General features: G+C 37.0%; 1 protein-coding gene across 8 annotated transcripts in view; it reads left to right on the top strand.

Moving 5' to 3' along the window:
- Klhl13 (kelch-like family member 13) overlaps positions 1-26,837 on the top strand; it is a 164,982-nt gene that overhangs the window by 124,519 nt on the left and 13,626 nt on the right. For all 8 annotated transcript variants that reach the window (NM_001401133.1, NM_001401131.1, NM_001100854.1 and 5 more), the window contains 3 exons: positions 7,703-7,835; positions 8,385-8,581; positions 25,955-26,750. In NM_001401133.1, coding sequence (NP_001388062.1) covers positions 7,703-7,835; positions 8,385-8,581; positions 25,955-26,750 — 1,126 coding nt within the window. The remainder of the gene's footprint in view (positions 1-7,702; positions 7,836-8,384; positions 8,582-25,954; positions 26,751-26,837) is intronic.

Here is a 26,837-nt window from a genome sequence, read left to right as displayed (position 1 = left end):
AATCTCATTATGACTGGTTGTTTCTGCTCAATTTATAAGTAGTTTCTTCTATTTTAAGTTTCACAATGAGAACATGGAGTTCTTTCATATGGGACTTTCTCCTAGTCATTTACAGACAGAAATCCCTCCTAAGCTCTACTTACCTGCATCCCACACATTTGGGAGATGTTGTGTTTTCTTTGAGTTAAACCTACTTTCTAGTTCCCCTTTGGAGTTCTTTATGACTTATGTGGAAGTGTCCTCCAAATATTTTTATGTTTTTTTTCAATTGAAAAGATGAGAACTTCGTACAGAAGTATATCTTTACATCATTTCTACCTCTCCCTCTCCTCCAAATCCTCTTGTGTTTCTCCCTCTCATTCCTTTCTAAATTCCAGACTTCCTCTTTTATTATCATTGATACACGGGCACGTCCACTCCAGAATCCATTTAACATTACTCATTTGTACATGCTTTTAGATCTAACCACTGGAATTGGATAGCCTATAAAGGAATTTTTCCTTGAAAAAACCTTATTCTCAGCAGCCACTGATTGTACCTCTTCTAGGGGATAGCTCCTTAAGAAATATCCTCCATCTGCATTGGAATATTACCTAGTGGTGTCATTATGCACGTCTTCTTTAGGGAACTATGTTGCTTGAGATTTCATGTGTGTGGGCTTCCCTGGCATGTCCAGAAGGTAGTACCTAACAGCAGGGCTCCTGATTCTCTGCCTCTTACCTTTTTGCCCTGCCTCTTTATTAACTTTTGATTACAAGCCTTAGGTATAGGGGTTGCATTGTAAGTGTATCATGTTGGGGACTACATCCATGGTCAGTTGTCCTGTGCCTTTTGACTACTTCTGGATCTCTGCAATAGTCTCTATGTGCTGGGACAAGTGGGGTCTCTGATGAGGAGTAAGAGCTACACTTAACTGAATACACTTAGAAATTATATGGTTTAGAAAATAGCAGTAGCTGGTTTTGCTCTAGGATCTGTGATCACTCCAGCCATGAATAGTTGGCTGGGTTTCTGGCACCAGGCATGAATTTCCTCCAATTATCGAGTGTGCCTTAAGTCCAGTTAGACAGCTATTGTTCACCCAATGAAATAGGTGCTTTTATGCACCATTGCTGGGCCAGTCATTCTTGTGCTTTCAAAGACTTGAGGAAATTCTGGATATCTTTCCAGTTTGATTTCTCATTTAATCAAACTTGTCAGAAAACATGCTTTGTATAACCTGGATCATTTAAAAACTATTTTAAGACACATTTTATAACTTTCAATGGCATGTACTTTGTGCTGTATCCCATAGGTGCATGGAAATAATGCACATTTAAAGTTATTTGGTGGTATATTTTATGTCTTGGCTAGATCAAGTTGACGGATATGGTTGTAGCAATACCCTTACTGATTTCTATCACATTTTAAGGCCACCAAAATGGTTAGCTTTGAAATCTGTATCAAGTGTGAACCTCTATTGTTCTTTCTCTGATTATTCTAGTTTGGGCTTCATGTATTTTGAGACTATGCTCTTAAGACACAGAAACATTTACTGATTTTTATATACTCTTGATTAATTAATGCCTGTACCACAAAGTGACTCACATCCTCCCTGCTAATAGTCTTTGCTCTGAAATCTGTTTTGTCTAATACTATATTTATCCTGGCTATGTTTTAGTTACTATCAACTCAGTATATTTTACTGTCTTCCTACTTTTTATTTTACAAATTGGAACATATAGCGAATTTGATCTTTTCTTGTATGTTCTTGTATATGCATTGAAAATATGTCATTTCATTTGATCCTCACAATTATATTGACAAAGAATGATTACATGATTCTGCCTTATTTCTTATTACACCTTGGTGGTCCCTTCTCCTAAGTCTTGGGAACTACAGTCTATTTTCTGTTACTTTGTTTATTCAAAAGAACCCCCAAATATAATATAACCCATAAGGTACTGAGATTGGCTTCTTTTTCATAGTTTAGTCTTTTTAAATCATGTACCTTATCATATATGTTATTAATCTGCTTTTTTAATACTTGAAAGTTTTTCACAGTATGTTACTTTTTAATATCGCTTGGCTATATGACTTCATATTTGCCATTCTCCCAGTATTTTCCACTTTCGAGGACTGTCTCCATGATCTCAAACCTGAGGCTTCAACCTCTGCTGTGCTACATACATACCACAACTATACCCATGTCTTAATCCATATAGAAGGAATAAAATGTGAGCACTTACCACATGGGCTAGCATGCATATCATCATACAAAAAGAAAGCTGCTTCTTCCTTGGAATTTTAGGCACTGCCTTGAAATGCTACATGACTACTTGCAGGAAGCAGGATTGTCCAAGTCCTTGCCTTGCCTTGGTCTATTGGCTGATGGAGATTGGGGAAGGAAGTGCGTGAGAATGCATCTCTCCAAGCATCTCTCTCTAAATATCTTAGTCTTTTGGTGGGGGGGGGTGCAGCAAACTTTATTGATGGTATTTGAGAGAAGGGAGGGCTCCCTAGGCCCCTCCTGTTATTATGGGGTCTGGGATGGATTGTGAGGGAGACGCTCAGTGTTGGGGGTTAAGTTGGGATGGGGACTCCTCAGCAACTGAGGGCCTCTCTCTTGCTCTCAGTATCCTTGCTAGGCTTGGTGGTCCAGGGTTTCTTACTCCTTGGAGGCCATGTAGGCCATGAAGTCCACCACCCTGTTGCTATAGCCGTATTCATTGTCATACCAGGAAATGAGCTTTACAAAGTTGTCATTGAGAGCAATGCCAGCCCCAGCATCAAAGGTGGAAGAGTGGGAGTTGCTGTTGAAGTCGCAGGAGACAGCCTTGTCCTCAGTGTAGCCCAGGATGCCCTTTAGTGGGCCCTCAGATGCCTGCTTCACCACCTTCTTGATGTCATCATACTTGGCAGATTTCTCCAGACGGCATGTCAGATCCACAACGGATACATTGGGGGTAGGAACATGGAAGGCTGTGCCAGTGAGCTTCCCGTTCAGCTCTGGGATGACCTTGCCCACAGCCTTGGCAGCACCAGTGGATGCAGGGATGATTGAGGTTTGTCAGGGTTCCCATGCTGTACCTCTTTCTAGGCAGCATGTTGTAACAGTTAAAGGTCCATCTAATTTGTTTCCTACCTTTCACAGATACTGTCCTTTTGATCTGTAAAAGCTCTATTTTTCTTATATTTTATCTTGGTTTAAGGTGTTTCTTGAGGGTAACATGAAGAAATATGCTGCTGGTTTGCTTCCTCTGAAAACAAAAAAAATTTAAGCTAAACATAAATGCTAAATATTGAGGGCAAGAGCAAAACTGTCTAATTATTTTAGAGGAGATTTGATTGCTAATAGCTTTCTAAAGAGAGCCAATTTTAAATTAGGCTTTGAAGGAGGGAGGCCATCCATGTGAAAAATAATGGCAGAAATAAAAAGTCATATGATTAGTTACAGTACACAGAGTCATAAAAGTTATGGGTTTATATTTGGGTTAAAGCCAAACTTGAGAAGTCTTTGAAAAGCAATAGTTATGATACAGACAATGATAGAGAGCTATTAGATGTTTTGAAAGTACAAGCCATGTTACATAATGACAATAGTGTTTAGTGTTAATATAAACTTTTATTATGTCCAGCCTATATATCTCTTTTAACTTGAATGCGTCTTTTCCTCTCTGTCCTCTGAATCAAATGAGAGGCAGCCTCATAAAAGCAAAACTCATATTGTTTTGATCAAATGCGTGACATCTTCTTAAACTCATTACTTAGCCTTCTCTTCTTCTGTTCTTAAAATCTTCCATCCTTGTTTGTACAACACATGTCCCATCATTAATTTTTATTGTTCTTGTAAAGATGAATTTCCTGGTTTTGCTCATTCTTCTTTTAAAATTATGGTCATCACATCAGTTATAATATGCTACTAAATTCTTTGCAATGCAGAAGTAAGTAGAAATATTTGCTTATCTCATTATCTTTAGTACCATACTATACATCAGAGTTGCTTTTTATCATGATGGGTATATTTCATTTGAGTGCTCTAGCTATCCAACCAACTTTTAAAATTTTATTGCTGCTTATCTCAATATTATAATTTTACAGCATCAACTCATTTTCCCTTTTAGACAATTATTATGACATTTGTTAGATGAATATGTTTCATTCTTTTAGGGTATGTATGTACATGCCTTTTGTCATCATATTTGAATCTTTGCCACATTGATTAAACTTAATTTCAAGAAGGTAAAAACATCACTGTGCTTATTTGCTCCCAAAGAGTATAGATGTATAGAAATATATAGGGAGATTTATAGAAGGAGAAAAAAGTAAATATTTAGAAGCTGAAGACAAACAAGTTTCTCTTAGATGAGAACCAAGACCCAGCAGAAATGCACTAATAGAGAAGAGAAGTACTGAGACAGAAAAGTGAATTGAAATCAACTGAAGCAATTTTGAGGACACCCTTAAAAGTTAACTATAGCCTAAGCAATGCCCGTAAAACCGAACTCTTTATGTGTAGAGGTGTGGGGAACATATGTTTATAGAAATTATTTAAAAGGAATGAGTACAAAGTTGGTGAGGAGAAATTTTTGTAATGAAAGTGTACACTTTGTGCATGATCTCTACGATCTTTTCTAAAGCTCATCAGAGGAAAAGATTGAGACAGCTCTGATAAAATGCAGAGGAGAGATTGTGGCATGTCAACCCCCAATTGATTCAGTTGTAAGACCACCCCTACATCAAAGGCTCAGGGGAAATCACAAAAGAGGGGATGGGAAGGTTGTATGAGCTACAGGACCTAGATGTCTGCTTCAAGATAGTGTCTTCTATCTTAAAGGGACAGAAGGTGCACCCATGAAATCTCCACAATATGGCTGCCTAAATAAGACCTGCATAATGACAGCATCAGTTGACACTCTGGTGTAGATGGGGAATTCTCACAAAGCCTCATAATTAGATGAATAAATATAAGCAATCACTGGATGCTTGGAGAGAGAGGCGCAGTCTTTCCAGAGACATGCCATCTGGTAGATGCATCCCAAGTGGTACAGCCCCAAACACCAGAGTTGTTCTTAATGGACCCTGTAGTGTGGTGTGTGTGTGTGTGTGTGTGTGTGTGTGTGTGTGTGTGTGTTGAGAAAGTGGGAGGTAGGAGAAAAACAGGAGGGAATCGAGTAAACATGATACGAATCCAGCACTTAGATATGAAAAATCTCAAAATTGAGAGAGGTAAAAAGAAAAGAGTATGAGAATGAGAACAAAATATAGATATATATTGAAGGTGAATTCAAAGGCCTTTCATGACACTAACTTGTACTAACAAAGGGTTGAGTTTTTCATGGCAGTGTGAGTGAATACAGAATGATATCTTAACTAAGCTGATCTGTCCAGATATTAAGGAATGGGCCCTTCCTTTCACAGGAAGTTCATTGTCGCATCAATTGTAATATCAAAAGTTGTAAAACCATCAAAGTTCTGCTGCAATATGTACTGAAATGGGATAGAATAAAGTTTGTATTTGCACACTGAGATACAAGGCTCTTCACTGTTATATAGACATGTGTCAGTCACTACACCTGGGTTTATCCTTATGTGTCTAGACTGTTAAAAAATGTATATTTATAAACTTTTAACTTCAAATTTATTTGATGAAGAATGCGTAAACAAGCTAAGCCATTGGACCCAACCTTTTCTTCTTAAACGCTGGCTTAATTCAATTTTTTTCTTCTAATTTTCAACCTTTACAATTCTTTCACAAGCAAGCACTTTAAACACATTCTAATTCTTTCTTGAGAAAAGCTAGGTTTCTAGTTCCTGGCTAATATGACACAAAGCTAGTGTTCTCCCCACCATGCTTACATGGTTAAAGTACTATTTGATTGCTTTTGAATGAAGTAGGGCTATCTTAACTTGAACATTTTGACCAAGGATTTGCGAGAACCCTGGTAAATTCAAAGGCACTGGTCCCCAAACTGCCTGGGCTGGGCTTCTTATCAGCTGAGTGACAAACAGTCTTAACACCACAGCAATGTGCTTATTCAGTGCTTATGGATACTTACTGAATTTTAAAGGCCTGTGCCTTGGACTTAATGCACATTTTACTCCTTAATTCATTAGTAAGGGTCAGTTCTTGTCTTAAGAATGAGAACAATCTCTCCAGGTGGACATTACTTTGGCCAAATGCATTGCTATTCTTTTATATCTGCATTTCTGAATATGAGAGGCAAGGTATGAATTGCAGAAGTAGGGTTTAAGAGTGTTTATATTGGCAAAGGAAAGGGGTATTTATGAAAAGTTTTGTGATTGTGAACAAAATATGTGATTCATTTTTGGAGAAACACAAATATATATGTATATCCTAAAGTATATGTATAATACGTGAATATTTTTCTCTCCTAAGAGGAGCAATGGTTGGTTCAGATAATCTCTCTGAAGTTTTAATTCTATTAAGCTACATATTTACTTTCAAAAGTAATTTTAAAATTATAATGGGATGTATAGATTATGATTTGTATTATACCCATGGATAGAATCAATATTTCCAGAATTGCCTTCTTAGTAAATTATACCTTTTGATTCTTAAATTCTTTCTTAAATCTGTGACACATGACTTTATTTGAAGTTTTGAGATCAAGGAATCCTTTATATCTGTTCTTACTATGTTCGTTTATTATAATCTTAGAAACTAGTTTACATCACTTTCTATCACCCCTGTTTTGTTTTACAATGAAACATTTCTTTGAAAGTATGGATTGAGTCTGCCACATTCTTCCTTTTTGCTTTATTATCTACTTCTTTATGATTCCCTTTTAGCAGCTTGTTATGGCTCTGTTCATTATTTTTAATAAAGTAATTTATATAATTCATCTTGTAAAACATGTTGAGTGATACACATACATTGAGGAAGCTATCCATTGTAATGAAAGCATTTCATTCTCCTATGAGTAGAGACAGGGAGTAGAGACATCTGCCCTGGTTTTAGGCCAGCTGAAGGAGTTAATCAACAGGTACTCTTCTCACTGGGTCCTGTCCTTCCTCTCCACTGTAGGGGCTAGCCTGTCCATTCTATGCTAATCCTTTAAGCCTTTGGAGACAATCAAGCCTCCTGTTGGGACTCCCTACATTCCTTTTATCAAAGATAATTAAATCTTTGACTTGAAAGATAATTGGCCTAACAGCAGCAGCAGAAAGCTAAGTATTGGAATATTTAAAGTACAAGCTTTAATTCTCTGAGAGAGTAAACAATTCAGATAATAAAATGAACCCCAGTCTCTAGCACTTGATACAGATAAATACCCTCTCCCTTTCTGTCTCAAGGTGAAAAAAGTCATCAAAATGCAAAATAATCTATTAAAGCCCCACAGCAGTGCTATCTGTGTTAGTATGGAAAGCAATTTTGGAAGGTCAAAGATTTTTGTTTCATGTGTGGGAAAAACAGAAGTAAATGGTCATCTTTTTTTTCTCCAATTAGGGCAAATAGATGTCTCAATAAATTTCACATACTTACCCTGTTTGTTCTTGATGCAAATTGCCTTAGTACTCTATTTTTTATGCAGTAAATTCTATAGATATTTAAACAAAGTAGTTTTTATTCCTTCTGAGAACTCCCTTGACTCTGTTTTCAAAATACCAGAGATGTATGAGCTCATAAGCATAAGTTTAGCACACAGGGGTGTAAGCATTTTCTCCTTGATTCCTTACTCAACTCATATGCTTGTTACAGGGATTTGACCAGCTTCGGCTTGATGGATTGCTTTGTGACGTGACACTGATGCCAGGTGATACAGATGATGCCTATCCTGTGCACCGAGTCATGATGGCCTCTGCTAGTGACTACTTCAAAGCTATGTTTACCGGTAGGTTGCCTTCTGTTACTCTATGTTCCCACATTAATAAGTTAGAAGACATCTATGTGTATGTATGTATATATCTAATACATAATACATATACAGTATATACTATACCTATATAATTGCTAACTCAAAATCCAATATTTTACTCTTTGTCCTTCTAAAAAAACACTTTCAAAAGAAAAGTTCACTAATCTATGTGATTGTGTGTGTTTGAATCATGTTTTCTACCATCTGTTCTACTTCATAGCTTTTTTAAAAAATCTCTGAATGGACTATCATAGATTCTGTGCTCCTATAATATGGTCTTTAATCCATCAAAAGATGTGAAATGACAGAACATTTGAAAGTACTTGTATTATATATGATCTCTATTAGTACATATAGGATTTCCTCAAGTGACCTTTTAACTGTAAAAAGGTACAAAAGCAAAACTGCGGAATGGATGCTTACTTGGAATAAGACCTTCCCTTGATTTTGCTGCATCTAATTACCAGCAGAACGGAGTTTGACCTTAATTTTATCCACCTTCATTTAATTGACTTTTCATTTAAGGTGGAATGAAAGAACAAGAGTTAATGTGCATTAAGCTTCATGGCGTGAGCAGAGTGGGTCTAAGGAAAATTATTGACTTCATCTATACTGCAAAGCTTTCTCTCAACATGGACACCCTTCAAGATACACTGGAAGCTGCCAGCTTTCTTCAGATTCTGCCGGTTTTAGACTTCTGCAAAGTATTTCTCATATCTGGGGTAAGATGTTTTATATTTTATTTTTCTTGTGAGACATGCTCATGTAGAATTAGATAATGGCTCAGTTATATAGATATGTAATACTCATCATCAGAAAAAGATGTTGTATAACATGAGGTATAGAAGTAAATGGAAAATAAAACCAGTGAATTTTATAAAGTGGAATGATTCAACAAAACCATTTCCTGTAGTCAAATGATGTAGAATACTAATAACATTTGATAAATGTATATACCTTAGCTTGTTAAATAATTTATATACTTAGATTTGTTTAATTGATTTTATACACTTGACTTAATTTTATACAGTAGACTTCTTTTATAGAATTGCATAGAAAAGTAATTTGAGCTTCTAGAATTCTGTTTAAACAAGCTCAGCATTTTTTTCTTCTTTGAATATGGGGATGCGATCTTAATAACTAGCAGTTAAGTGCAAACTTGCAAAGACAAGAATCTTTAGTCCTTAGGACATATCACCCTGAAGAGTGGTTAGCTCTTTATCAACTAATCAATGAACTGCAGAACAGTTTCTCTGTTCCTGCAGATATTGTTTTATTTTAGTCAAGACCCTTAATTTTAGTTCAGGAAACTCTGAACTAAATAATCTCCGGTTTATACAGGAACAACAAAATTTCTATAGTTCCTGGAGCCTGCTTTTGTGATTAAAATTATAGTGATAGTGAAATGTTGTCTATTTTCTAGTTCATTATTTGATAGATAATATATTCTCCTATACTGTCACCTTTAATATTGGTAATTTGCTCCTTGGTGTCTTAAGGCTTTTGAACATGAACTCTTCTTTAAACTACTAAATTTTGTAAAAACATTTACCTAATTTCTTTATTAATAAGATGCCTCTTATCAACAAGTTAATCAATAATGAAGATGTGATATAAGTACACAATGGAATGATGAAAAGAATGCATTACTATCATTTATAGTTAACAAGTATAAGCTTGGGGTATATTATATTGAATGAAATTAGTCACACATAGAAAAATGTATTCACACTCATATGAGGAAAATAGTGGTTACCAGACTGCAGAGAATGTAAAGTTAGAGGAGGTTTATGGAGAAACTTGTTAGTAGGTACAGAAATAGAGCTACATAGGAGTATTCTGGTGTTCTAGTATAGCACAGCACAGTGACTATTTCTAATGTTTCATATATTTCAAAATAGTTATAAAAGTATGTTAAATCTTGGTACAATGAAGAAATTATGAATATTTAAGATCATAATAATTACTCTAATTATTACACAGTATACATATACATATATAAACATTACAATGTACAAGTAAACTTATATAAGTAATATATGTGTACATTCAAATTATAATAAAAATTTAAGTATATTAAAAGAACATTTTAAATATGAGAAACTTTCTGTAAGTCTGCAAATGCTCATTTAATTATACTATTGAACCATTTTAATATATTTCTTACCATTTTAGAGTACTCAAATGACTATCATAATTACTTGTTAAGTTTAAGTTATTGCTATTTTAAAGGTTTTATGACAATATGGAAGTATATTATTGACTTGTCATTACTACGGAATAGTCTAAATGAAGTTTATTAACCTCTCATGGGACTGTTTGCCAACATTACTGAATTTGTGTACTAAATTTCATTTTAATCTGATTATGCAAATCCCATAGTATTAACTATTTTCTCCTAACTTCTTGTTACAAACACCATGAGACAGCTTCAAGTAAACTGGGATTGTATTGAATGTATTTTCATAATGTCACAAGTTCAAGGATTAATTTTGTAGTAGCCCTTACATTTTATGTTTGTAGACCCTTTTACATCACTTGCCAGTAAGCTTAGCAATACATACGCAGTTCAGAACCAACTAGGGAAAGTACTATGATTTCTGCAGAGATAGTAGTGAAAAATAAGCATATTGACCTATTATATAACAAAAGGTTCGTGTTTATAACTTCAGCTATTTTGATCAATTACTTTACCTGAAAGAAGATGGCAAATTTAGTGTGTGTGTGTGTGTGTGTGTGTGTGTGTGTGTACGTGTGTGTGTGTGTGTACGTGTGTGTGTGTGTATGTGTGTGTGTAAGAGAGAGAAACAGACAAGACAGACTAAAAGTATATAAATATATATGTGTATGTGAGAGAGAGACAGAGACACAGAGAGATAATGTGTATTTTATATGTACATACATTTTTGAGGCAGGGTCTCACTATGTATCCCTGGCTGACTTCTAAGACTCAGTTTAGACCAGGCTAGGCTATCCTCACATGCAACAGAGATTTACCTCTGCCTCCTAAGTGCTAGGATTAAAAGCAGGAACCACCACACCTGACTATATTTAATGTTAGCATTTTCCTATAAGACTAATACAGAAGAAATTTTCAAGATAACTATTTAAAAACAGTTTTATTTAGAGAGGTAATCATAGTGATTTTATATATTTGAACATTTGCAATCATTCAGAAGTTATTTCCTTAATGCATTTGAAATACTTGCTGTAACTAAGGCTCGTAACCTTCATTACCGTGAACAGTTAATATTCTTTTCAAGACTATGTTATTCATTCTTAATAGCTTTAGCAGACAAGCTGCCCTCTATGTACTGAGGAGGCTTCAGATTACTATTTACTTGTGCTACAGTTCGTTCTCCAGCTACTTTTCAGATTTCCTTGCCTGTGAACTTCTAGTAGATGCAAATTTTTCTGACCAATCTACTTTGTTGATAATTTCTCTTGCTTACTGCAATGTGTCTGTGTGCTTTTATGGTGGGAATCTCCTCTCTCATGTTTTTTGAACTATGTTTTAGAAAATTGGAGGATTGTTAGTCCCAGGATCTTTATTTTTTCTGGTGCATTTTATTTCTTAGTTGAGCCACTATTTAGCTTTAAACTATTTCTCCCTTCTCAGCAAGTGAAAGTGAAATACAATATTCCTGGGGAACTTTTCTACTTAGAACTTCAAGTTTCAAGATACTATGACTATTTCACATAGGAGGGTTTTTTGCGGAGGGAAACTATTTGGGGTAATTTCTTATTAAGATGATCCTATGTTTTAAAAACTGAGTGCTGAGTCAAAATGTTTTGGCAGAAACAGACTTCATGTTTTTAATTTATTTATTTTTACACCCCAGAATTTATTCCCCTCCAGGTCCATGCCACATCCCATACCTCTTCCTCATACCCCGTTCCCAGTCTCCACAAGGATGTTCCCACCTCACCTACCCCACCATACTTCTAAACTTCCTGGGGCCTCCAGTCTCCTTAGGGTTAGATGCATCTTCTCTGACTGAACCCAGACCCGGGAGTCCTCTGCTGTATATGTGCTGGGAGCCACATCTCAGCTGGTGTATGCTGCCTGGTTGGTGATCCAGTGAGAGATCTCAGGGGCTTCATGTTTTTAATGAAGCATTGAGATTATAGCTCAAATAACTGAAGCACTAATCAAGTTGGAGCTTTGAAAAGAAACATTGCTTTTAATTCTTAATCATGTGTGTGAATAAAGGATGGTGGCTAGGAAAATGTGAATTGGTAAAGTGGGATCCAGAAAGAATTTATGAATGATAGCTTTAAATAGAATGAACTCACTTTTATGTTAGTTAGAATCCACCTTTGTGTAACAGAGCCTGAGGCTCAATAGAAGAAAATCAACCTTCTGTCTAATTTCATCATCCTTTAAGATTATTGCTTTTGTCTTAGGGTTATAATTAGTATTATATTTTATGGGATCTGGCAATTTTGTTATTGCTGTATCATTTTCTTTGTTGTTATAGGAAAGAGAACACTGAAATGAACATAAACTACTGATGATTAAGCCCATAAATCAGAATAGATAAAATTATGTATAAAGTTAAAAAACTATCTTTATATGTTGGGAAGGTAAAGGGAAATTGCCTGTTTTTAATCACATACTTTAAAGATATTACATTAGGGCTTTTGAGGCTACCACCTGTCCCAGGCTTCTACCACACTCCCTTTCTCTTCTTTAATAAGCTGTCTTTATATTTATCACTAGAACTTAAAAGTAAAGCGCTGGAGAAATGGCTTACTTGTCAAGAGCCCCAGCTGCTCTTCCAGATGCCTCAGGTTCGAATCTCAGCACGTACATGACACCTAACAACCAATGTAACTACCATTCCAGGGGATCTCTTCTGACCTCAGCAGGAACTAGGCATGTATACAGTACATATATATATATATATATATACATCCATGTAACACACACACACACATTTCTGTAAAACACACACAGCACAAGTCTTTTGAATAAAAAAATTAAATAGTTCTTTGTCCCTATGACATCATATCACTACAATATTTTATAGCCATTCCTCAAATTACAAATGGACTTAGATCAAGATTTTCATTCATTTAATTTTTTTAGTTTGAAAAACTTGTCATCTATCTTCTCTGTAAAGTTAATTATTATGAATAATAATAATAATAAGCTTGTCTATAGTATAAACCCATTTAATACTTGGTTGCTGAATAGGATACTTGGAATTCACAGGAATATATGTATATATATACAGATATATGTATATATGTATATATATCTGTATATATATATATAGAGAGAGAGAACATAAATGTTAAGAATATATACTACAAGATAAATAAATAATTTTTTTTCTTTATATATGCATATTAAGTACAATATTTTTCAGTTTCACGTTCCACATATAATAGGAAATGAATATTTGTATTTCTTTGACTTGTTTCACTTTGCACAATATTCTCCAGTATCATTCATTTTCCTGCAAATGACAGTTTCATTGCTTTCTTTATCTGTTCATCTGTGGATGGACACATGTGCTGATTCCCTACCGTGGCTACTGTGAATAGTACAAATGGATGAACATTCCTTTCTGTGCTATGTAACATAGATTGCCTTTGGTATGTACCAGGGAGTGCTATAGTTGGGTCTTTAAAGAAAGATCCATCTTTAGTTTTTGAAGAGTATCTACAGTGACTTCTGGAGAGTTGGGACTATTTGAGTTCCTGTCCTCATCCCAGCCCCATCCTTGCCAACACTTGCTGTCCTTTGTTTTCCTGTTTGCTATCCTGAGTAGGGTAAGGTAGTTTTGTTATTGAACTTGGGGTCACATCTTGTGCCCAAAGCTAGATCTAGCCACAATTCTTCAACAGTCAAATGAGATTCGTGGAGAAATTTTTATTGGGGGATTCTGTTGTTTCAATAGTCTGATAGATTGAGAGACATAAATAACTCTTTAGAGTATCTTGATTTAGATTTCTCTTGGGCCTATAACCATTTAACTTGCATTCCTCTAATGGCTAAAAATGTTTAATAGTGTTTGATATATTTATTGATCCCAGCTGATCCCAGCCAAGAATGATGAAAATTGCTTAATATATTTATCCATCATTTTTACATCTTTAGATCATTTGTCTATAATTGGATTTGCCCTTTAGTTGTTTTATATATACTTTAATTATCTCTTTGATCTTATCCAAAGGTTCTTTAACTTTTGTCTTCTAATGTGTCCTGTGCTTATGCAGGAATTCTGGCTAGAAATGCGTGCTACATCTTCTGCTCCAATATTTACTTGCTCGATTGCATATGCTTCCATTTTTCAAGTTGGTTGAACTCATCTTTGGGCTGGGTTTTGGACACACTAGAAAGCACTAAGTAGAATTTAATGTGTGGTATGGATGATGTAGAAGAAACTGAAGTGATAGAATTAGTATTATAAAGGGCTACTAATAGATTTGCTCAGGAAACATTAAGTCACACAAGTGGAATTTATCTATGGGAGCACTGTCTCCAAAAAACCCCAAAGATAAGTAGCATGCTTACCAGGCATGTTAGACATTTATACAATTTAGGATGCAGGGATTTAAATGTTTACTCATTTAAATTGATAAGTTTTGATCAGCCACTAGGCTTTGATTTTCATTACAAAAGAGATAGCACCTACATAAAACTAGCCATTAGAAAGATATACCTCTACCAGGCACCCGGGGCAGGCAGGCAGCATTGGGTAAACCATGATTCAATAAGTCCAGGTCTGCCAGTAACCCTTTGTTCTCTTACCAGGAAAATACAATTCTGCCTGGTGAGTAAGATGATTTCCCCAGTAACAGTTATTTGAAAAAGAACAACACTGGGATACTTAAAATAATTCTGGCAATATTGAAATTCTTGTAGTGTATATCTGCCTAAATGGCCAGACTTAGAGTATCTTGTCTCTAGTTGTTCGAGTGCAACCTGGGGTTGGAACCCAAAAAGACATTTAAGAATGACAGTAGCAGATATAAAATACATAAGCCTAAGGGGTTTATCATCCAGTGAAATCTTTTGAGCATCAATTTGGACATTAGCCACAGTCAACCAGGAGCTTTCTTTAGTAAAGAGATTACTTTATCTCTAAGTGTGTGAAGGGATTTCTCACTGAGGAGGTGTATTATTTCTATTGTGTGGTTGAGTGATAGTTGAAATTTTCAGATTTTTTTTTATTAACTTGAGTATTTCTTATATACATTTCGAGTGTTATTCCCTTTCCCGGTTTCCGGGCAAACATCCCCCTCCTCCCTCGCCTTCTTTATGGGCGTTCCCCTCCCCATCCTCCCCCCTTACCCCCTCCCCCCAACTGTCTAGTTCACTGGGGTTCAGTCTTAGCAGGACCCAGGACTTCCCCTTCCACTGGTGCTCTTACTAGGATATTCATTGCTACCTATGGGGTCAGAGTCCAGGGTCAGTCCATGTATAGTCTTTAGGTAGTGGCTTAGTCCCTGGAAGCTCTGGTTGCTTGGCATTGTTGTACATATTGGGTCTCGAGCCCCTTCAAGCTTTTCCAGTTCTTTCTCTGATTCCATCAACGGGAGTCCTATTCTCAATTCAATGGTTTGCTGCTGGCATATGCCTCTGTGTTTGCTGTATTCTGGCTGTGTCTCTCGGGAGAGATCTACATCCAGCTCCTGTCGGCCTGCACTTCTTTGCTTCATCCATCTTGTCTAATTGGATGACTGTATATGCATGGGCCACATGTGGGGCAGGCTCTGAATGGGTGTACCTTATGTCTCTGTTTTAATCTTTGCCTCTCTATTCCCTGCCAAGGGTATTCTTGTTCCCCTTCTAAAGAAGGAGTGAAGCATTCACATTTTGATCATCCGTCTTGAGTTTCATTTGTTCTAGGCATCTAGGGTAATTCAAGCATTTGGGCTAATAGCCACTTATCAATGAGTGCATATCATGTGTGTTTTTCTGTGATTGGATTACCTCACTCAGGATGATATTTTCCAGTTCCGACCATTTGCCTACGAATTTCATAAAGTCATTGTTTTTGATAGCTGAGTAATATTCCATTATGTAGATGTACCACATTTTCTGTATCCATTCCTCTGTTGAAGGGCATCTGGGTTCTTTCCAGCTTCTGGCTATTATAAATAAGACTGCGACGAACATAGTGGAGCTCGTGTCTTTTTTATATGTTGGGGCATCTTTTGGGTATATGCCCAAGAGAGGTATAGCTGGATCCTCAGGCAGTTCAATGTTCAATTTTCTAAGGAACCTCCAGACTGATTTTCAGAATGGTTGTACCAGTCTGCAATCCCACCAACAATGGAGGAGTGTTCCTCTTTCTCCGCATCCTCGCCAGCATCTGCTGACACCTGAGTTTTTGATCTTAGCCATTCTCACTGGTGTGAAGTGAAATCTCAGGGTTGTTTTGATTTGCATTTCCCTTATGACTAAAGATGTTGAACATTTCTTTAGGTGTTTCTCAGCCATTTGGCATTCCCCAGCTGTGAATTCTTTGTTTAGCTCTGAACCCCATTTTTAAATAGGGTTATTTGTCTCCCTGCGGTCTAACTTGAGTTCTTTGTATATTTTGGATATAAGGTCTCTATCTGTTGTAGGATTGGTAAAGATCTTTTCCCAATCTGTTGGTTGCCGTTTTGTCCTAACCACAGTGTCCTTTGCCTTACAGAAACTTTGCAGTTTTATGAGATCCCATTTGTCGATACTTGATCTTAGAGCATAAGCCATTGGTGTTTTGTTCAGGAAATTTTTTCCAGTGCCCATGTGTTCCAGATGCTTCCCTAGTTTTTCTTCTATTAGGTTGAGTGTGTCTGGTTTGATGTGGAGGTCCTTGATCCACTTGGACTTAAGCTTTGTACAGGGTGATAAGCATGGATCAATCTGCATTCTTCTACATGTTGACCTCCAGTTGTACCATCACCATTTGCTGAAAATGCTATCTTTTTTCCATTGGATGGTTTTGGCTCCTTTGTCAAAAATCAAGTGACCATAGGTGTGTGGGTTCATTTCTGGGTCTTCAATTCTATTTCACTGGTCTATCTGCCTGTCTCTGTACCAATACCATACAGTTTTTTTTAAATCACAATTGCTCTGTAATACTGCTTGAGTTCAGCGATAGTGATTCCCCCTGAAGTCCTTTTATTGTTGAGGATAGTTTTAGCTATCCTGGGTTTTTTGTTATTCTAGATTAATTTGCAAATTGTTCTGTATAACTCTATGAAGAATTGGATTAGAATTTTGATGGGTATTGCATTGAATCTCTAGATCGCTTTTGGTAAAATGGCCATTTTTACTATATTAATCCTGTCCGTCCATGAGCATGGGAAATCTTTCCATCTTCTGAGGACTTCTTCAATTTCTTTCTTCCGAGTCTTGAACTTCTTATTGTACAGATCTTTTACTTGCTTGGTTAAAGTCACACCAAGGTACTTTATATTATTTGGGTCTATTATGAAGGGTGTCGTTTCCCTAATTTCTTTCTCAGCTTGTTTCTCTTTTGTGTAGAGGAAGGCTACTGATTTCTTTGAGTTAATTTTATACCCAGCCACTTTGCTGAAGTTGTTTATCAGCTTTAGTAGTTCTCTGGTGGAACTTTTGGGATCACTTAAATATACTATCATATCATCTGCAAATAGTGATATTTTGACTTCTTCTTTTCCGATCTGTATCCCCTTGACCTCCTTTTGTTGTCTGATTGCTCTGGCTAGAACTTCAAGAACTATATTGAATAAGTAGGGAGAGAGTGGGCAGCCTTGTCTAGTCCCTGATTTTAGTGGGATTGCTTCAAGTTTCTCTCCATTTAGTTTAATGTTAGCAACTGGTTTGCTGTATATGGCTTTTACTATGTTTAGGTATGGGCCTTGAATTCCTATTCTTTCCAGGACTTTTATCATGAAGGGGTGTTGAATTTTGTCAAATGCTTTCTCAGCATCTAATGAAATGATCATGTGGTTTTGTTCTTTCAGTTTGTTTATATAATGGATCACGTTGATGGTTTTCTGTATATTAAACCATCCCTGCATGCCTGGGATGAAGCCTACTTGATCATGGTGGATGATTGTTTTGATGTGCTCTTGGATTCGGTTTGCCAGAATTTTATTGAGTATTTTTGCATCGATATTCATAAGGGAAATTGGTCTGAAGTTCTCTTTCTTTGTTGGGTCTTTGTGTGGTTTGGGTATAAGTGTAATTATGGCTTCATAGAAGGAATTCGGAGTGCTCCATCTGTTTCAATTTTGTGGAACAGTTTGGATAATATTGGTACGAGGTCTTCTATGAAGGTCTGATAGAATTCTGGACCTGGGCTCTTTTTGGTTAGGAGACCATAAATGCTTCTATTTCCTTAGGAGTTATGGGGTTGTTTAACTGGTTTATCTGTTCCTGATTTAACTTCGGCACCTGGTATCTGTCTAGAAAATTGTCCATTTCCTGCAGATTTTCAAGTTTTGTTGAATATAGGCTTTTATAGTAAGATCTGATGATTTTTTGAATTTCCTCTGAATCTGTAGTTATGTCTCCCTTTTCATTTCTGATTTTGTTAATTTGGACGCACTCTCTGTGTCCTTTCATTAGTCTGGCTAAGGGTTTATCTATCTTGTTGATTTTCTCAAAGAACCAACTTTTGGTTCTGTTGATTCTTTCTATGGTCCTTTTTGTTTCTACTTGGTTGATTTCAGCTCTGAGTTTCATTATTTCCTGCCTTCTACTCCTCCTGGGTGTATTTGCTTCTTTTTGTTCTAGAGATTTTAGGTGTGCTGTCAAGCTGCTGACATATGCTGTTTCCTGTTTCTTTCTGCAGGCACTCAGCCCTATGACTTTTCCTCTTAGCACAGCTTTCATTGTGTCCCATAAGTTTGGGTATGTTGTACCTTCATTTTCATTAAATTCTAAAAAGTATTTAATTTCTTTCTTTATTTCTTCCTTGACCAGGTTATCATTGAGTAGAGCATTGTTCAATTTCCACGTATATGTGGGCACTCTTCCCTTATTGTTATTGAAGACCAGTTTTAGGCCGTGGTTGTCCGATAGCACGCATGGGATTATTTCTATCTTTTTGTACCTGTTGAGGCCCGTTTTATGACCATTTATATGGTCAATTTTGGAGAAAGTACCATGAGGAGCTGAGAAGAAGGTATATCCTTTTGCTTTAGGATAGAATGTTCTATAAATATCTGATAAGTCCATTTGGCTCATGACTTCTCTTAGTCTGTCTACATCTCTGATTAATTTCTGTTTCCATGATCTGTCCATTGATGAGAGTGGGGTGTTGAAGTCTCCTACTATTATTGTGTGAGGTGCAATGTGTGTTTTGAGCTTTAGTAAGGTTTCTTTTACGTATGTAGGTGCCCTTGTATTTGGGGCATAGATATTTAGGATTGAGAGTTCATCTTGGTGGATTTTTCCTTTGATGAATATGAAGTGTCTTCCTTATCTTTTTTGATGAATTTTAGTTGAAAATTGATTTTATTTGATATTAGAATGGCTACTCCAGCTTGCTTCTTCTTACCATTTGCTTGGAAAGTTGTTTTCCAGCCTTTCACTCTGAGGTAGTTTCTGTCTTTGTCTCTGAGGTGTGTTTCCTGTAGGCAGCAGAATGCAGGGTCCTGGTTGCATATCCAGTTTGTTAATCTATGTCTTTTTATTGGGGAGTTGAGGCCATTGACGTTGAGAGATATCAAGGAATAGTGATTATTGCTTCCTGTTATATTCATATTTGGATGTGAGGTTATGTTTGTGTGCTTTTCTTCTCTTTGTTTTGTTGCCAAGATGATTAGTTTCTTGCTTCTTCTAGGGTATAGCTTGCCTCCTTATGTTGGGCTTTACCATTTATTATCCTTTGTAGTGCTGGATTTGTAGAAAGATATTGTGTAAATTTGGTTTTGTCATGGAATATCTTGGTTTCTCCATCTATGTTAATTGAGAGTTTTGCAGGATACAGTAACCTGGGCTGGCATTTGTGTTCTCTTAAGGTCTGTATGATATCTGTCCAGGATCTACTGGCTTTCATAGTTTCTGGCGAAAAGTCTGGTGTAATTCTGATAGGTCTGCCTTTATATGTTACTTGACCTTTTTCCCTTACTGCTTTTAATATTCTTTCTTTATTTTGTGCGTTTGGTGTTTTGACTATTATGTGACGGGAGATGTTTCTTTTCTGGTCCAATCTATTTGGAGTTCTGTAGGCTTCTTGTATGTCTATGGGTATCTCTTTTTTTAGGTTAGGGAAGTTTTCTTCTATGATTTTGTTGAAATATTTACTGGTCCTTTGAGCTGGGAGTCTTCACTCTCTTTTATACCTATTATCCTTAGGTTTGATCTTCTCATTGAGTCCTGGATTTCCTGTATGTTTTGGACCAGTAGCTTTTTCCGCTTTACATTATCTTTGACAGTTGAGTCAATGATTTCTATGGAATCTTCTGCTCCTGAGATTCTCTCTTCCATCTCTTGTTTTCTGTTGGTGAAGCTCGTATCTACAGCTCCTTGTCTCTTCTTTTGGTTTTCTATATCCAGGGTTGTTTCCATGTGTTCTTTCTTGATTGCTTCTATTTCCATTTTTAATTCCTTCAACTGTTTGATTGTGTTTTCCTAGAATTCTTTCAGGGATTTTTGTGACTCCTGTCTATGGCCTTCTACTTGTTTATTTATGATTTCCTGGATTTCTTTCAGGGATTTTTGTGACTCCTCTCTATGGGCTTCTACTTGTTTATTTATGATTTCCTGGAATTCTTTCAGGGATTTTTGCGATTCCTCTCTGTAGGCTTCTACTTGTTCTCTAAGGGAGTTCTTCACGTCTTTCTTGAAGTCCTCCAGCATCATGATCAAATATGATTTTGAAACTAGATCTTGCTTTTATGGTTTGTTTGGATATTCCATGTTTGCTTTGGTGGGAGAATTGGGCTCCAATGGTGCCATGTAGTCTTGGTTTCTGTTGCTTGGGTTCCTGTGCTTGCCTCGCCATCAGATTATCTCTAGTGTTAATTTGTTCTGGTATTTCTGACAGTGGCTAGACTGTCCTATAAGCCTGTGTTTCAGGAGTGCTGTAGACCTGTTTTCCTGTTTTCTTTCAGCCAGTTTTGGGGACAGAGTGTTCTGCTTTCGGGCGTGTAGTTTTTCCTATCTACAGGCCTTCAGCTGTTCCTGTGGGCCTGTGTCTGGTGTTCACCAGGCAGGTCACTTGCAGCAGAAAAGTTGTTCTTACCTGTGGTCTCGAGGCTCAAGTCTGCTCGTGGGGTGCTGCCTACGAGCTCTCAGCGGTTTCAGCAACCAGGAAGATCTGCGCCACCCTTTCTGGGAGCCTCCGTGCACCAGGGTTCCAGATGGCGTTTGGTGTTTTCCTCTGGCGTCAGAGATGTGTGCAGAGTGCAGTCTCTTCTAGTTTCCCAGGCATGTCTGCCTCTCTGTAGGTTTAGCTCTCCCTCCCACGGGATTTGGGTGCAGAGAACTGTTTATCAGGTCTGTCCCTTCAGGTTCCGGTGGTGTCTCAGGCGCAGGGGTCCTGCTGCTCCTGGGCCCTCCCCCACGGGAACCCAGAGGCCGTATACAGTTTCCTCTTGGGCCAGGGAAGTGGGCAGGTGTGGGCAGTGTTGCTGGTCTCTTCCGCTCTGCAGCCTCAGGAGTGCCCGCCTGACCAGGCAGTGAAGTCTCTCTCCCATGGGGTTTGGGAGCAGAGAGCTGCTGCGGGCCGGGTTTGGGACTCCAGGTAAACACAGGAAGTGCCCGGTCCTAGAGGAATTTTGCCTCTGTGTGTCCTGAGTTCACCAGGCAGGTCTCTTGCAGCAGAAAAGTTGGTCTTACCCGTGGTCCAGAGGCTCAAGTTTGCTCGTGGGGTGCTGCCTATGAGCTCTCTGCGGCAGCAGCCTCAGATTTTTTTTTTTTAAGCCTCTACTTTTTTCCTTGAAAATATAAAAGCAGGCATTCATTTGTTTAATCTGTACCAGGATCTCTTTGTATATCACACTATTCCTTTAACAAAACAGCACCACAGATGTCTAATCAAATGTGCCATTGAATCGTTAAATTACATTAAGGAACGTGTTTGGGTGCAGCCAAAAATCATTTGAATCTGCAGCAGCCACAAGGACTAACATGTTAGTGAGAACTCAAAGTAGCAAAATTATAGTGTGTGAAGAACTGTTTTTAGAATGGCTTGAAGATTTGAATTAAGAAAATAATATAATAATAAATGTCAAGGAAATAAAAGTAAAAATTTGAAGAGAAATTTAGAAGGGCCTAGATGTGTGTTAGGAATTTTCTTTTGTTTTGTTGTTCAGTCTTTTTAAAATATAGAAGGCTTATATGATCTAAAGAGAAGCCAGAGTACATGCAGCCCTTTTAAATGAAGTAATACTATCATGCCTCACTTCTATTGTAAATCTGTTCTCATATGTAATTACTTGGGAAATTCTGGCCAGACTTTCAGATGGAATTCAATAAATTGGGATTAAAATAGAATCATTTCTACTTGATTACTTCTTATTTTAAGTATCATTGAAAGTAAAAGGTCATCTATCATGTGTAAATTACATTACATAGTAACGCCTGTATCCATTTTTAAAATACTACCTGATACAAACATCTAGAGATCAACTATCTGACACATTACTAGGAATTTGGAATGAGAAGTAAGTCAGAATGAACAAGAATAAAGTAGTCCCGAACTGTGTTAAAATTATTTCCTGTTCGCCATCAGCTTTAATCTGTTTATATTGTCAATTGTTCTCTGAGAATTCAACTTTTATCCCTATATTCTACAAATATTTGATGAAAATTAATTTCCCAATACACACTTCCCCTGTGTTCCATTTATAACTAATAAGGTTCTAGTAATTTTCTGTCCTAACAGAAAATATTGCTGTATTTGTAATACTGAGTTTAATAGGTCTTAACGTTGTTTGTAGGCCCATAGTGTAGTGCCTGTTGTACAGAGTGTATAGAAAATAGTCCTTTATAAAGAAGATGACAGGTCAGAAGGTTATCAAAACCTCTCTAGCGTCATTTTAAAGGTAGGAGTTATTTGTATTGAGTAGTTAGTTATTCTGTCCAAGTCTTTTTCAGTCCTTTGCATCTACGTATATGGGTTACTGATATCTAGAAATTATTCTCCAAATGCCCCTTAGTGGTAGTTTTTTCTCTCCTGATGAATTAGTAATGTTTATCTGATTAGACATTATTGAAGACAGGGGCGGGTGGTGGAAGAGAATAAAATATGCTAATCCTGTTTCGTTGTTGTCATCATCACCATTATAAACATCGTCATCAGTTTTTGGGAAAAGTTCTCCCTCCACCCCAGGCTGGCCTCAAACTCATGGCAATCCTACTCCTACTCCCTGGATACACAAGTAGGATTATACTTGCACACCAGGACGCCAGGCTCTGCTAACCATTTATGTAGCTTGTTTTGTAAATCTCCATTGTTGGGCTACTCTGTTTCTATTTCAATGTTTTCATTTCATCGGTGTTGCTCAGGGGACAGGGATCTCAGTTTGTAGCTCAGGCTGGGCCATGAGTTTCTGAGCAGCCTACTTCTGCTTCTCGCATGCTAGGATCACAGGCATATACCATCACACCCACCACATGGTATAAATTTAGATTTAATTTGTAACTAAATAATTTGTAACAGCTGGCGGTCTCTTTTTAGCATCTTAAGTGCCCATCCCTTGTTGATTTTGATAGTAATTATATCAGTAATGAAAAATGATCATCTTTGAGAATTTTGTGCTATCCTAAATACTTGCTAATCCCGACTAGTAAATATTTCCAAAAGTAAAAATTACCTTCACTTTTTTACTTGCCTTAGAAAGCAGATTCTTCACCCTAAACAATAATGCCTTCCACCTAGCACCATCTGTGTAATCAAATATTGATTATAACTCTATTTAATGGAACTGAAGGATTTTTTACAAATCATTCTGCTGCTTCAAAACTAGGATTAAAATACATTAAATATTAAAAATCAAAGATATTGGTACATTGTTAATCTATGCAGTTCTAGAGAACCAGACTTTATTTTCTTTATTTTTTGCTAGTAAATTTTAGGTGTTTTAAATATACAGCTGCCAATTAAGTAAGCAATGAGACATTTTGATGATCTTTTTATAGTAAGCAGATCAGTTTTCTTAGGGAAAACATTGCCATCAGTTCTCTACTCTCTGCTGAGCCCTTCAGGCTCAAATGGATAGCTCAAAACCCATGCTCACACAGAAGACCCTGGTTAAAACCCAGACCTTGGTTAAACTCCATGACCAACAAAAAGATATGTGGAGAGAAAACAGGAGTGGATAGGGATAACAAGAAGATAAGAGAGGTTGGAGTGAGAGTTATCAATATGAACTCTGTAGATGTCTGAAACTTGAGTACCAACAGATTTTAATTAATTAGAAACAAGTTATTAAAGTGAAATAGAACAAATAACAGAAAAAAGTACAAATTCTTTTTGAGAAATATCTCTAAAAAGTATTTGTCAGCTAACCTTACAGTTTTACAGTTATTAATATCTAACTGGTTTGTTATTTAATGCAAAGGAGTAATGCTTCTAGCTTTTGTTTTCAGTACTGGGTGTGGAACTAATGACTTTCTCCATGCCAGGCAAACAGCCTACCAGTGAGCTACATCTCTAGCCTTTCATTTCATCTTTCAAGTGAAACCTCAACAGAAGGATTATCCACTTTTCTCTTAACCATATAACACATGCCTTAGCATTACGGTTCTGAGGCTAACAATGCGCTGATGAATTTTATGTTACACATTGTTAATGCGCTGTGATGAAAGTTAAGAAACACACACATTTGAGCCTTTTTCCTGTCTTTGTGTTGCATACACACATGGAAGTATTTGGGTGGTGGGCTTGTTTTATGTTTTTTTCCTGTATTATTTTTTGCTGATTTTATTTTCCTGTTTTTCATGTTGACCCATCAGTTATTAGAACACCGCAAAGAGATCCTGCTGAGGAAGGAAGGACCACTTGAATCACTTCTCCCCTTTGTTTGCTTTCCACTTTAAGGCATATTTAAGTTTGTGCTGGGAACATTATTCTGGGCTCATTTCAATTCTAGCTCATTCTAGCGTGTGTTAGTACTAGCAGACTAACTAAGGAAATTTATGCTACCGAGATACAAACAATAGATCTCCCAAACTCATCCTGCATAGGTTTTTTTTTTTTTTTCAATGTACTTTTCAATTCTTTTTTTCTTTTTTTTTAAATTTTTTCCATCTTTATTAACTTGGGTATTTATTATTTACATTTCAAATGTTATTCCCTTTCCCCATTTCCGGCCAACATCCCCCTAATCCCTCCCCCTCCCCTTCTTTATGGGTGTTCCCCTCCCCATCCTCCCCCCATTGCCGCCCTCCCCCCAACAATCATGTTCACTGGGGGTTCAGTCTTGGCAGGACCAAGGACTTCCCCTTCCACTGGTGATCTTACTAGGCTGTTCATTCCTACTGCATAGGTTTTAATATAGATACATCCTTCCTGCCCTCAACACATTCTATAACTTATATTTCTGGATAAATTATGTAAAATAATTTTGTACAAGAAGCAACTGTGCTATTAAGTCATTTCTTGTGAACACTAACTTTGAAAAGAATCTATATGAAGGATAGTAACAAATGACACCTATAGAAAATGGAAGTCAAAGAATTAGTAGAGAGGTGTGTGTGTGTGTGTGTGTGTGTGTGTGTGTGTGTGTGTGTGTGTGTGTGGTGTGTTCTGGTAATTATATGTGCTATTTTGAACAACCACGAGGAAAAAGATGACTTGACTGTAATTGAATAACATCTTTTTTCTAAATTTTTTTATCTTACAATAATTTCATCAGTATTTAGGAAGTGAATAATTTTTGAAGAAGAAAAACTTAATCATTTTGGACATAGTCCATTGAAATATTGTGTCTTATGTTAAGAGCTTTTAGTTTGTATTTTTAGCCATCTCTTTGCTGAACCAGACGAAGGTTGTTTGCATCTTACTTAGATTTTTATGCACTTAAATAAGAATTTTATTTGCATCTAGATGGATTTTAGAAAGCATTCTTCCTCTGAAATAAGAGTTTTTTGATCAAAATGCAGATGTCCAGAAAGGAGCCATGTTTGAATTTTCTCATTTGCTTTCTAGGTCACTTTGGATAACTGTGTTGAAGTTGGACGGATTGCCAACACCTACCATCTGACAGAAGTGGATAAATATGTCAACAGCTTCGTCTTAAAGAATTTTGCTGCATTGCTGAGTACCGGGGAGTTCCTGAAGCTTCCCTTTGAGCGCCTTGCCTTTGTGCTTTCCAGCAACAGCCTTAAGCGCTGCACCGAACTCGAGCTCTTCAAAGCTACCTGCCGTTGGCTTCGCCTGGAAGAACCTAGAATGGACGTTGCTGCAAAACTAATGAAGAACATACGATTCCCGCTGATGACACCACAGGAGCTGATTAATTATGTGCAAACGGTGGATTTCATGAGAACTGACAATACTTGTGTCAATTTGCTTCTGGAAGCCAGCAATTACCAAATGATGCCGTTTATGCAGCCAGTTATGCAGTCAGACAGGACTGCCATTCGGTCTGACACCACTCATTTGGTCACACTCGGAGGAGTCCTGAGGCAGCAGCTTGTCGTCAGTAAAGAATTGCGCATGTATGATGAAAAGACCCACGAGTGGAAATCTCTAGCCCCCATGGATGCCCCAAGATACCAGCATGGCATTGCTGTCATCGGAAATTTTCTCTATGTTGTTGGTGGGCAGAGTAATTATGACACAAAAGGAAAAACGGCCGTCGACACAGTGTTTAGATTTGATCCTCGATACAACAAGTGGATCCAAGTTGCATCTTTAAATGAAAAGCGCACCTTCTTCCACCTAAGTGCCCTCAAAGGATTTCTGTATGCAGTCGGTGGGCGAAATGCAGCTGGAGAACTACGTAAGTCTCTCTACTTATATTATTTTTATCCAGAAATTTGTTGTAGGTAACAAAATAAACTAATATAACTAATATATAGTTTGCTGA

This window comes from Rattus norvegicus, chromosome X, assembly GCF_036323735.1.
Source record: "Rattus norvegicus strain BN/NHsdMcwi chromosome X, GRCr8, whole genome shotgun sequence".
In the NCBI taxonomy this organism is placed as follows: Eukaryota; Metazoa; Chordata; class Mammalia; order Rodentia; family Muridae; genus Rattus; species Rattus norvegicus.
Note: the sequence above shows the minus strand (reverse complement) of the source record. Positions and strands in the feature narration are given on the sequence as shown.